Source organism: Lolium rigidum, chromosome 2 (genome assembly GCF_022539505.1).
Source record: "Lolium rigidum isolate FL_2022 chromosome 2, APGP_CSIRO_Lrig_0.1, whole genome shotgun sequence".
NCBI lineage: Eukaryota > Viridiplantae > Streptophyta > Magnoliopsida > Poales > Poaceae > Lolium > Lolium rigidum.
In genome coordinates this window covers 171,103,647-171,117,328 of record NC_061509.1, presented here as the reverse complement: position 1 = coordinate 171,117,328, position 13,682 = coordinate 171,103,647, and the positions used below count along the sequence as shown (strand labels likewise).

At 45.3% G+C, this 13,682-nt stretch overlaps 1 protein-coding gene across 1 annotated transcript; it reads left to right on the top strand.

Annotated features, from left to right (window-relative positions):
• On the top strand, nucleotides 1-4,818 carry LOC124690303 (aspartic proteinase oryzasin-1-like; the record flags this gene model as incomplete). The annotated part of the gene is made up of 13 exons (XM_047223702.1): nucleotides 1-82; nucleotides 179-217; nucleotides 1,382-1,476; nucleotides 1,572-1,684; nucleotides 1,903-2,071; nucleotides 2,160-2,199; nucleotides 2,302-2,366; nucleotides 2,887-3,000; nucleotides 3,087-3,151; nucleotides 3,798-3,951; nucleotides 4,041-4,160; nucleotides 4,409-4,497; nucleotides 4,734-4,818. Coding segments are annotated over 13 exons (1,230 nt in total), but the record flags the coding sequence as incomplete, so codon positions are not given.
• Between the last annotated feature and the right edge of the window lie 8,864 nt (nucleotides 4,819-13,682).

Genomic DNA, 13,682 nt, shown 5'->3' with positions numbered 1-13,682 from the left:
GTCATCTTCGACACGAGCAGCTCCAACCTCCGGGTGCCCTCCTCCGAGTGCTACTCTTCGGTATGTGCCCTCATCTCGTCAAGTCTTTAACAGTTTGGTTATTATTTATGATAGCACTAATATGGGATGTATGTTTTGGGAACTTTTGCTCGCGGATCGCATACCACTTGCACAAGAGTTACAAAGCCAGCTCGGTCAAGCACGTACACGAAGAAAGGTTTGTTAATCTAACATATTGTCCATGCACATGTAGTAAATAGCTTATAGGGAAGAAAATACTGCATTAGTCTATAAATAGATATTAAAATTTATCAAAATTTAGATGTATCTAGATGTTATTTAGTGTCTAGATACATCTAGATTTACACAAACCTCATAAATCTATTTATAGACGGCGAAAGTACTAACGAGTTGATGCACCACTAAGGTATACTGTCGCGGATCTTTGGGCCGAAATATTGCTGACGTCTTATATAGTGGTACACCGCTAATAAACATGTTATTGGTGGCATACTAGCCAAATAGCACGCCACCAAATGTGGACATGTTCTCAACTGCCGGTGGTCGTGTGAGACAGTATCACACGCTGCAAATACACCACGCGCTCGTTGCATGGGGATGCGTGTCACTCTGTTATCACCTGGGCTTGGGCAATTTTGCACGCTGCTATTACTTGCTGCCTTGAAGCCCACCGAAGCGTGACCTTAACCTTGCGAGTAAGCCCACTTCGGTGCCCTATGACCCCTTGATATTTTTTTCCTTTTACCTCCGGCCCGCCGCAAAAACTCCTCCCCTCTCGTCCACATATCTCTTCTCTCCCCCCTTGGCTCATCTCTCTCCCTCGTCCCACACATCACCATGACACCACAGTGCGCAACACCACCTAGTCCCGACCACCGAAGACCCCACAAGCCAAACGCACCGCACCACTAACCCCGGACCACCTCCCTCCTCATGCCCTGCTCCTACAACAAAGGGTGGACCTAGTATCCCTCTTGCCCGGGCAGCCGCCTAGGCTTCCGGCCAGCCGGCATGCTTATTTTTCCCCTACTTTATATCTATTTGATACAAAATTAGCACACTAAGCCTATTTTGGCCAGACTTCAAAATTTTCCTGGGTCCGCTTATGCCTACGACCTACAACCTGTCTCCATGCCTGCCGCTCGAATCTGCCATCGCCGGTGAAGGAGTCCTCATCTCTAACGTCCCCGATAGCCTATTTTCCTACTGGTCATGTATGCACTATGAGATGATGATATCCTAACACATTGTCCACGTATTTTCTTCACCTAGGCATTAATCAGATGGTTTAGATTAAACTCTAGTAACCAGGAAAATGATGTTTTCCATGAATATAATATTTCATTTCCAATCTTGGCAGGAAAAAGGGTATCAATTCACTACAAAACCGGTGCAATTGCTGGTTATATTAGCCAAGACAATGTGCAAGTTGGTGGTCTAGTTGTGAAAAATCAGGTTTACGCGCTGCACCAGAAGGACACATTTATATTATGCAATGTGATGTGCATCCTATTTCAGATTATACTAATTTTATTATGCTGCCCTATTAGAATTTTATTGAAGCTTCGTTGGAACCAAGTATTACTTTCATGCTTGGAAAATTTGATGGCATTGTTGGTCTTGGGTTTAAAGAAATGTCATTCGGGGGTGCCGAACCTGTTTGGTGAGAAATGTTGCCTGACTGAATTTGTCTGTTTTTCCTATTTATTAACACTATCAACACTAGACATGACTATTTTAATTTATGTGTATTGTTTTATGTATTATATTAATATCTAAATGGTGCACTGTGGGTTCTTCTAATTTACTGGCATATCGTATCACCAAATGTGTATCATATAATAAGATTTCTTATCCCTGACATCACAAGCGAAATTATAGGTATAACATGGTTAGCCAAGGTCTGGTTGGTAGCCCCGTTTTCTCATTCTGGTTCAATCGACATGCTGGTCAAGTGAACGGAGGAGAAATAGTTTTTGGAGGAGTTGATCCTAATCATTACAAGGGAAGACATACGTATGTCCCTGTTACTAAGAAGGAATACTGGGAGGTGAAACCATTTCGTTTAGTTGAGTAATCTTGAAATTCAAGATGGAATAACTAGTTTGTGCTCATAAATTTTGCCCCACTTGCTTCAGTTTGACATGGGCGACGTCTTGATTGGAGGAAACTCCACAGGTACTAACATGTCATTTTGTCATGATAAATCATACACATTATATGCTCGTATATAAATACAAAATGTTTTTAATCATTTTCTTATACCCCTATTTCTATTAGGATTATGTAAATCTGGTTGTGCAGCAATAGTAGACTCGGGAACTTCATTTCTTACTGGCCCCACGGTATGTGTTTGAGATCTATTCATGTTTATTCCCATAAGTAAGGAAAGGGGCTTTAGTTAATGCATCTAACCTTTATTTATCGATAAAACCTCACAATCAACATTTCTAGTAACCTAAACGAGACATTCCTTCGCTATTTAGGCCATAACCCATATGCTTTTGCCTTGAATTTTACCTTTTAGTGGAGGAAATGTCCATTGTGAAGATAAAATGTATGGTTAGATGCATTGTAGATGTTTCTTTTGATTGAATTATGGTAGTTACAGTAGAAGGAAAAGCTCAATAGAAAACTTTAAATATAATTTTTGCAATTACCATCTCCTTAGAAGGAGAACTAGTAATATTTCATAATGTGAAGATGATCAAAATAAAACCTAATAGACCAGCATGACATGTTTTGAAGCATATTAGGTATAACATCTTTGTCGACAGCTCATAGAGTCATCTCCGGTGGGTTCATTTTCCATTCTTTTCCTTTAGTCTCTATGTGTTTGCTGAATCAGTACTGAAATATATACAGGCGATAATTACTGAAATAAATTGGAGAATTGGTATACCTAGGAGAATGAGCAAAGCGTGCAAGAACGTTGTTTCAAAGTTTGGGCGGCAGATCCTGGATTTGCTGCTAAAGCGGGTTTGCTCATTTCCAAAAGTTGCTTTCTAGCTTGATCAGTGATGCATAACGCTTGTAAAATCTTCTTTTCCGGGACTATGATGCAGATATTGCCAAGAAGGATATGTGACATACTTCGTTTATGTTTCTTTGTTGGACCTCATGGTGTAAGGTAAGAGTTGAGTCTCGCTTGTACCTTTTGTAGTTATGGATGTTCTGCACAATATATATGCTGTGAAATATGCATTAAAACATGAAACATAGATATTGTTCAAGTAAGAGGATAATTAGTGTGTGGGCAATTATAGTGTATATAATATGTATTCATTAATACATATGATATAATTCATTAATACATATGATTTATATGTCAGAATATTGCTCGCGCATTCTGTTTACAACAAAATACCTTCATTTGTTATGTCTCTTATTTACAACCGCATACAGGGCGACGTATACAGACATACATCGGCAGAGCCATGACAACAATCTTGTGTAGTCATTTCCAAGGCGTGTAGTTAAATATATTTATTTATACCTGAGGATAATTTATGCATTAGTGTTAATTGCCATATTTCGTAGTACCAACAAAAAAAGATCATTTATGCACTAGTGTTAATTGCCATATTTCTCAACGTACCGAAATTCTTTCATTTGCTTGGAATAATTTTCCCTAGCCGGCACTGAAAGAATTTAGAATTCAATAGATGAAGAGTAGAAGTGCATGCAGAAGTAGGTTTGGTCTCCTTTTGACCATTCACATTGTTTTCCTCATGTCCCGATGGTTGACATTTTTACGTTCCTTCCTATATACATAGTGACGACAACGCTGCTATTCAAAGTTTAGAAGATGAAGTTAGGACATCAAATGGTTTTATTGTGTGCAAAGCTTGTGAATGGATTGTTCAATGGGTGGTGAAGCAAGTTGCAGATAATCAGACTGAGGATTCTATATTGCATACCATTAACGAGGCATGTTTCCTACCTTGTAATACCATTGAAAGAATCACACTGTAACACAGTTGAACCAAAAACAAAATCTAACTTATTCAACTTTGCAGATGTGTGACCATATTCCTATCCCTGCGGGAGAATCATTCGTGGATTGTGGAGAACTTAAATTGATGCCTGACGTTGCCTTCTCCATCGGGACCAAACAGTTTGTGCTCAAACCCGAACAAGTATTGCTTCTTGTCCTTGGTTATTACCTCTCGTATTTTATGCGTGTCCAGATTATCTATCAGTTTTAGCAAGTATCATTTTTTTATTAAGATTCCATATGTTGTTCCCGCGGATTTTTTGAAGATTCGGTCCTTACTATATCAGTTATCAATTATAAAATCTAACGTGCATATAAAATTGAAGAGCCACACAAGATTTATTACCGGTTAGTGCTGATTTAGTTTGACTTGTGATTTCTGTTGTCCAGTACATAGTGAAGATTGGTGAGGGTGATGATACCCGGTGCATGAGTGGATTCTCAGCTATGGATGCTCCTCCTTCCGGTGGCCCTCTCTGGTAAAGTTATACACGTGTTATGATCTCACAGCTTTCTTGGAATCAATATAAAAGTTGTTTGTGATACCTCTTCTCCGGAAAAAAAATACAATGTTTGTTAGTTTCAAAGTTTTAGGAATTATTAGGCGTTAAAAAGAAAAGAAAAAAGAGAAAGATGTTTGCATCTTCAAAACTGAAAGCAAACGCTCCATGAACTTGCTGTCCTCGGTTCTTACAATGAGAAATTCGTGTCGCAGGATCTTGGGTGATATATTCATGGAAGCCTACCACACGGTCTTTGACTATGGAAATATGAAGATTGGGTTCGCCGAGACAGCATAGGTGTTGTTCATGAGCTCTTCCTGCCGGTCTGATGTCCGATCGGCAAAAAAGCATGAATGTGCATATTTGCGTGCTACTAATAATGCCAGTGTGGTCCAAGATAATAAACCTGTACATTATCATATGTCCAAGGCACTGCTGCAATGCAAGCAGACTTTCATCATAAACTTTGCCACATGATAGCTATCTCTTGATTCTGAATCATATCATCTCGAGGAGAGCTTAACTCACACATGTAAAACACACACGCACATTCTTACTCTGTGATGGCGTGTTGATGATCACTTTAACGAATTGGCTAGTTGCCGCCATTGCTGCCCGCTACTCGGGCCAATGGCTTGCCAAGCAGCTTGAGCTTCCAGCTCTGCGACGTGACGATGACGGTGGTGGACGGCGGCGCCTCGGCAAAGATGACGTCGTTGCCGTTCCCGTAGGATTCCATGCCGTCGGCCATGAGCTGCCAAAAGAGCCCCGCCCACGGCCAGCCCGCCCGTCCGCGTCGACTGGTAGATCTTGGCGTACACCGTGCCGAACTAGGCGTCCCGCTGCGCACTGGTGAACCCAGAGTCTATGCATGCGACTTGCCGAACTCGTGGATCAGCTGCGGCTTCCGCAGCGTGCACATCAACGTAACTCGGTCCAGGTATACTCGCTCCTCGTGTCTTCCGCCTGGGTGCGCTGTTCCGCAGACACGAAGGAATGGCCCGGCGTCAAAAGAAGGACGTTGTTATGTTAAGCATGTATCATCTAATTGAACCACACCTAATCGATCGATCAATCAGCCCCGCGTTCCAGTAGCAGGTCAACCATTTTGTTTAACCACTCGATTGTTTTCCTGAGTCACGACACTCGTCCTCCATCTACATGCACGTGCACATACGAAAGATCGATCGATCCTTCTATTGTTCTCTCTTCAACTTAATTAGCTACTGCTGGTGAATATCAGGTCCGAACGAGTTTATTCACCAAGGAGCACGTTACTAACTACTAGTATTACGGGAAATCAATCCCGCGCCAGCTTGGTCATCGGCTCGTCGCACACTTACGTCTCCATGCCACGAGCAAATTAAGGAAGGAGCTGGATCTTCTTCTTATCTCTCTCTTCACGTACACGCGTCTTCGCTTTAGTTTCTGAGCGAACTCGTTCCAAAAAATACAATGGTGTAGCTAAATAATCAATCAAACCATCATTTCGGCACCACTAGAGACGAAGCAATTAGTGCTACTAATGGTTTTACCGGGCTTCAACTGAATGCCTGACATATTCACACATTTCGGTCAAAATTTATATTCCGAAAAACAAAGGAACAACCAAAATTGCATGGCCGAGATTCACCGATTTCGGCCAATTCTTGGACATAATAATGGAACAACCAAAACTTTAATTCCGGAACGAAATTTGGATTTCCGGCTCAAAGTACTTTGACTTCATCTTCGCCGTAAAAAAGTGCCCGCAGACGCCTTTGTGGACCGTGATTTTTGACATCGGCGAACCTAGTAATGACTCGGCCGCCAAACTCGCCGCACGTCTCGGGGTTGTACCTCGCGATGATCATGTAGATCGCCGCCTCCACCCCCAGCGGGATCGGCGCCACTGTTGACTTTGGTGGTGTCCACCGCCGCCGATGACCCTTTGTGGCCACATCCACGTCCATCTCTCCTCCATGCCAAACATATGCCGCGGGAGGACCGGTTACAAAACACATGGCAGCTAGCAGCAATCAAACACAAACGAATGGATTTGATCCGGCTACCAACTAGTACGCAACAACGGCGATGACGGAACTCGATCGTCGCCGGTGATGGGTTGGATGTCCCAATGCCGGTGGTGGCAAGATTAACAAGAGGTGCAATAATAGTTGTAGTAGATGGAGGGAATGACCGGAGTGCAACAATCGTGTATGTCTCTAGGTACGGATTCGTGCCTTAGCTTTAAGCCGGTTGACCCTTACCTTGGTCTACACTTAGCTTATCGTCATGCCGTATTCCAGCGTAGCCCGGTTATGTGGCATATTAATCTTATGCCAGCTAATTACACCCAATCTTAACCTACTAGGGGTTATCCCCTCCGACAGGCTAATATCCTTTCTATGATGGGTCGTGGGCACGCCGTGTTATATACTAAACTGGTAAACTAGGCCGAATATAATCCAGTCGTGAAGATATAAATGTTTCATCTCATGAAGGGCCGTGCCATATTTTTAACTGGGCCGAACTAGAAATCCAGCCCAGCTATAAGCAGGCCTCGTGTTGCGGGCTTCGAACGGGCCTATTTTTAACTCAGCCGAACTAGAAATCCGGCCCAGCTATAAGCAGGCCTCGCGTTGCGGGCTTCAAACACGTGGCTATTTCTTATTCGCCCACCTGGTGGAAAGTGCAATCACTAGTAGAAAAAGGGGCTTCCGTCCAGGACTTTAGTACCGGTTTCCTTACGAACCGGTACTAAAGGGTGCATTAGTACCGGTTGCACTGCCCAGGCCTTTAGTACCGGTTTTTGTGTCACGAACCGGTACTAAAGGGTTAGCGTCAGCCGAAAAACCTTTAGTACCGGTTCGCCTTTTTTTTGCTTTGTAAAATACAAATGAAAATGATACAAAATTCAAAAAATAAAATGTTTTCAGATTCTTATATGTTATGCAACCTAGTATTCGGTGAAATTAAGAAATTCGAATTTTGACTTTTTTGCAAAAAAAGTTTGAAAAATGGTAAAACCGCATTAATTTTTGCATACGACGTCGGAAAAAAGCGTATAATATATCAAAATCATCTTGGGCGAAAGTTCTCTCTTCAACTTAATTAGCTATTACAACATCAGGTCCTAACGAGTTTATTCACCAAGGAGCACGTTACTAACTACTAGTATTACGAGAAATCAATCCCGCGCCAGCTTGGTCGTCGGTTCGTCGCACACTTACGTATCCACCCCACGAGCAAACTAAGGGAGGAGCTGGATCTTCTTCTTATCTCTCTCTCTTCTTCACGTACACGCGTCTTCACTTTAGTTTCTGAGCGAACTCGTTCCAGAAATACAATCGATGAGCTAAATAATCAATCAAACCATCATTTCGGCACCACTAGAGACGAAGAAATTAGTGCTACATATGCTTTTACCGGGCTTCAACTGAATGCCCGACATATTCACACATTTCGGACAAAATTTATATTTCGAAAAACAAAGGAACAACCAAAATTGCATGGCCGAGATTCACCGGTTTCGGCCAATTCTTGGACATAATAATGGAACAACCAAAACTTTAATTCCGGAACGAAATTTGGATTTCCGGCTCAAAGTACTTTGACTTCACCTTCGCCGTAAAAAAAGTGCCCGCAGACGCCTTCGTGGACCGTGATTTTTGACATCGGCGAACCTAGTAATGACTCGGCCGCCAAACTCGCCGCACGTCTCGGGGTTGTACCTCGCGATGATCATGTCGATCGCCGCCTCCAGCCTCCGACGGGATCGGCGCCACTGTTGACTTTGGTGGTGTCCACCGCCGCCGATGACCCTTTGTGGCCCACATACGCGTCCATCTCTCCTCCATGCCAAACATATGCCGCGGGAGGACCGGTTACAAAACACATGGCAGCTAGCAGCAATCAAACACAAACAAATGGATTTGATCCGGCTACCAACTAGTACGCAACAACGGCGATGACGGAACTCGATCGTGGCCGGTGATGGGTTGGATGTCCCGATGCCGGCGGTGGCAAGATTAACAAGAGGTACAATAATAGTTGTAGTAGATGGAGGGAATGACCGGAGTGCAACAATCGTGTATGTCTCTAGGTACGGATTCGTGCCTTAGCTTTAAGCCGGTTGACCCTTACCTTGGTCTACACTTAGCTTATCGTCATGCCGTATTCCAGCGTTGTCGAGGGTACTCCTCGGCAATGCCCTCCGATTGGAGCTTAGGGTTGATGGAATCATGTAAGCTGATACGAGACATCGGTTCACAGACAAGCGGGGAGAGCGATTTACCCAGGTTCGGGACCCTCGATGAGGTAAAACCCTTACGTCCTGCCTGTCTGATCTTGATTATGAGAATACTGGGTTACAATGGGGTACCGAAGGGTTCGGCTGAGATCTCGTCGAGAGGCTAAGTTCCGCGGCGACCTAGCTCTAGACTTTTGGTGACTAAGATTGCTAAGATTGATCGTGTCCCTCGGCAGCCCCTCTCCTGGCCTTTATATAGGAGGCCAGGTCCCAACAGGTCTAACCGAGTACGACTAGGTTTACAGTAGTCCTAGCTCTAAACTTTCCTTCTTCGGCTCCTTCCTTGCCTTGCCCGCCAAGGAATCTTCTGCTGCGCCATCCAAGTGGCCGCCAAGCTATCGAGTACCTTCATAGGCCTCCAGTTAGATCGTATAGGATAGGGCAGTGTTGGTTACCCGAAGGGTAATGCCCACGTCAGTAGCCCCCGAGTATCTAGCCAAAGATAGTTCGGGTAGAGACTAAAGCATGCCTCCACCTAATGTTCTTCTCCCTGATTGCTCTTGCCCATCTTGTATCAGCGTCATCTTCTTCTATCGGGTGCGCGGCCAGCGCTCCCGATGGGAGTAGCCCCCCGAGTCTAGGTACGGATGATGGAAATCCGTGCGTAGACTCAAGTTGTACCACTCGAACGTTTTGATCTGCCGAAGTTTTTCTATAGATCTTCATGGGCCATCCGATATATTTACACTACGGCTTGTAATCTTCGATAAGTTTTCCGCACGTGAGGGATAATGAATAACGTGCCCAACTTTTGCTGGTTAACTGCCGATGGCAAAATAACGTTACCCTACACAGAATCAAGTCCCCGGGCATGATCCGGGAGTGCAAAAAAGTTCTATCGGGTGCGCGTCCAGCGCTCCCGATGGGAGTAGCCCCCGAGTCTGGACACGGGCGCTTGCAACCGGATGCAGACTCGAGCTGAGCATTCCATCCTTTTTCTCAAACGTTTCTTCACACGAATATCTTCGAGTCCTCATTTTATCGGGTGCGTGTCCAGCGCTCCCGGTGGGAGTAGCCCCCGAGTCTAGGTGCGGATGCTCGCGATCCGTACTTAGATTCAAGTTCACCATCCGATACCTTTTAGATTTCTTCGAATGCTTCGAGCGTTTCTCACGACGTCACTGATGACGTTATTGACACTTTGATTTTTACTGACACGATGCGACCCGCTGGGCCCATCCTAGCTCTGCATGGCTCTGTTTTTAAGTAATATCCGCTTTTCTCGTACGGTTACCAAGGCGCCTCCTCGATTTCCATGATCAACGATGGAGAAAGGATCCTCTTAATGAACTGGCAGCAACGACACGTGCCCACGCAATCCTCAAGTTCTCCCCTACTTAAAATCTCTCAGGATAAAATCCTTAGCATTCTCTCATATTCGTTGCAACATCCTCCTGTTCTTATTCTACCTTTCTCTTTCACAACTGTTGCGCCGCCACCACCGTTTTTAGATCTTCTCCAGATCTCTCGATGGTGAAGAAGAGGAACCTTGCTTCCGCCACCAGTTCTGCGAGTGGTGGCACCGCCGCCAAGGCCTCCTCGAATCTTGCGAAGAGGAGCGCTCCAGATGCTCCTCCCCACCTCTGGCGCCGCCAACACCGCCAAGCTCGGTAGCTGCAGCCAAACCCGGAGATTGGCTAGCGTCCTCCATCACGAAGCGTGATGAAAAGAGGGCCCGAAGCCTCGGTCTAGTCTCCTCCGACGAGGGGAATGTGATTCTCCCAGGTGCGATCTCTCGACCCTATCCTCCCGCTGGTTTTACCGTGATGTTCTTGTCGTTCTTGTATCGGGGTCTCTCACTTCCTGCTCACGAGTTCCTTCATCGCCTTCTACGGACTTACGAAATCCAACTGTGGCAACTTACCCCCAACTCAATCCTTCACGTTGCTGTGTTCATCACCTTTTCGAGGCGTTCTTGGGCATCGAACCTCACTTTGGGTTGTGGAAGAAAATCTTCTTCGTAAAGAGATACAGCAGTAGCAATGGACCCTTCGTCATTGGGGGAGTGGGGTTTGTTTTACGTTCAGAAGTCAACTATTTCAGTTTCCCAATGAAAGAATCTGTGCAAGGATGGAGACTGAAATGGTTTTATGTTAAGGATTCCTCAACAACCGAGTCCCAGCTTCCTTGCTTTGCCGACGTCCTTGAAGCCAAGCCTAAGCATTCTTGGAAAAACATCCTCTCTCCCGATGAAAGGACATGAGCCGATGAGTTATTTGCCAAATTCCTTCGGATCAAAGAAGCCGATGGTCAAACCATGATCGGCACAGAGGTGGCCGCGGTGTTCTTGAAACGTCGAGTCCAGCCAGTCATGGCCAGGGTTCGTCCAAACGTGGTTGTATTAAGGTCCGAGGGATGAAACCAGGATAAACATCGCTGAACTATCGGAAAAGGAGCTGCTTGATGAAGTTCGTCGCCTCACTCTCTTTAGTCAGGAAGACTCGATCCCATTGATGTCTTCTTATTCTCCTCTTGATGCCGATCATCCGCTGATAGAGGTAAATTTTCCTTCTCATACTCTTATTACCTTGTTCCGCTTTGTCGACACAACTACTATTGTTCTTATTTGCTATCTTCTTCGACAGATCCCCATAGGTTCTGAAAACTTGCATTATTTACCAAACGATACTTCCGAGGGAAGAGGTTCCTCAGCCCCTGTTGATTTTCACACTGCCGAGTACATGAGCTGAAAGAGCGAACTCGATGACCCGATAGACTCTGAGGCTATCTACACCGATCTTCCTCCCCCAGCCAATGATACTTGCGACACAGCGAGATCAGTGCGTGATGACGACGCTGATCATGATGCCTTTGTTAATGCAGCTGTGGAGGAGGCCATAGCTTCACCCGCGAAGAGATCAACCGATGGCTTTGCCGACGAGGATGATCTCTTTGATCTGTAAGCGCCTTTTTCCTAGAATCCGTATTTTTCCTTTATCATTCGCATTTCTTTTCATAATTCCTGCCAACCATTCCCTTTCATAGTGACGAAGGTCTCATCGAGCCTCCGTCTAAGAAGGCCAAATCTGGCGCCATTCTGCCGGATGTCGCAACTTCTGAAGCTTCGTCTCCTACTGCTGCCCCCGCGGCCCAGGTATCGACTGCTTCCTCCCTTTTTAGGGGGAAGGATATTCCTTCGGCTGCTGCCGCCACGACCCCTCCTTCGGGAAAACCTGTAAGTCTTTCTTGATCGCAACGCGAATTTCCCTGAATGTGCCTTGATTAATGATTATTCGTCGAACACCTGTTTTTCTCTTTTCCTTAAGGATTTACGGGGCATTATATCTTCTTTGGAGGCATTCGCCTCCCAATTTACTTCCCTGGAAGCAGACAAGGTTCGGCTGCAGAAGGAAGTTAAATCTTCTTCCTCGAAGTTGGAAAGCGCCATTAAAAAAGCCGCCACAGCTGGCCAAGAGGTCGACTCCCTGAAGGAGGAACTCAGCAGGCTGAAGGAGAAGCTGAAGGAAGAGGAACGTCTAGGCTGGTCGCCGAAGCTCGGGCGACTGAAAAAGAGGAACTTCTTTGCCAGTCTTCATTGGCTTTGCTTGGTAATTCTTTTTATGCTTCCCTGTCGATTGTCACTTCGCAAATTTGATCCTTTGATAGTAACCTTTCCCATTTTATTCCCTTGCAGAGGCCGCTGGCATCCCTGCCGATGCCTTGGATAAAGTTCCAAACAACTCTCCGGCAAACAATGTGTCAATGACTCTTGCCGTACACCAGCTTACATGGGAGCTCCTTGATAAGGGCAAAGGTGCCATGGCGCGAATGCACTCGATGATCTTCCCCAAGATCAGTCAAGACAAGACTCTGGGGCAGCTGATCGACGCCTTCGCAGTCGACACCAAGGGGGTTATCGAGGTATTCAAACGTACTTCGCGTACCTATGGTGCCCTCTTAGCCTTCCAACTTATGATGGGTCATGGCTTCAAGGCCGATATCGAGGAGATGTCTAGGGAGCTGCCGAAAGATCAAGATGGGCAGTTCATTGATTTAAGCACCTTCAAAACGTCAGCTCTTGTGTGTGCACGTCAGCTCCTTGAGCTGGTTTCATCAAGGAAAACATCGGCTGTCCCAAGTTTATCGACCCAGACTCAAGCCCCTTGATTTTTGTAACAAACTTCTTTTTGAATTGATGTGAAACAATGTTCTGTCGCAAAACTTGTGATTGTAATAAATTCCGTGCTAGCAATGTTGCTAGTGCACCCTTGTTATGACATTTATACTTGCATTCTCCCGATGGGAGTTACTTCTGATGCTGAAGCGATGCGATCCGTCATGCCTTTGACGCTGTTTTTTGCAGGTTTTCCCAGTGCCTGCGTTTGTCGATGATTCTTCGGGTGCTCTTTCTGAAGGTGATCGAATCCAGCGTATGAAGGATCGGATCACGCAGATGGAAAAGGATCTGCGCAATACCTATGCCTTGGCTGCCATTATCAAGAAGAAGGGCGAGATTGCAGCCGACGTAGAGCGCTATGCTCTTACTGAACTGCATAAGGCCACTGAAAGTTTGAACTGTAAGTTCCCTGGTCCTTGTGCTCATTATTCTTTGTCCAAAAACGCATTGCCTGATCTTCCGTCGATTCCTTTTCTAGTCATAGCCCTGAACTGTGCTGAAGAGAACAAGCGGATTCACGAGCGTGTGAACGCATTGACTCAGCTGTCATCAGCCGAGGAAATTTTCTGGAGGGAGCACTCGAAAGCTTCGGCTGTCGCACAATTCCAAGATCGGGTCCAGCAGGTCCACCATTTCTTCGACAAGTGCTATAAAGCCCTAAGGGTAATTTGGAGGATGATGTTCCCCTTGAACGCGGTCCCTCCTACGCTGTTGACTCTGATGTCTGAATTTGGGAATACCAAGAAAATTCGA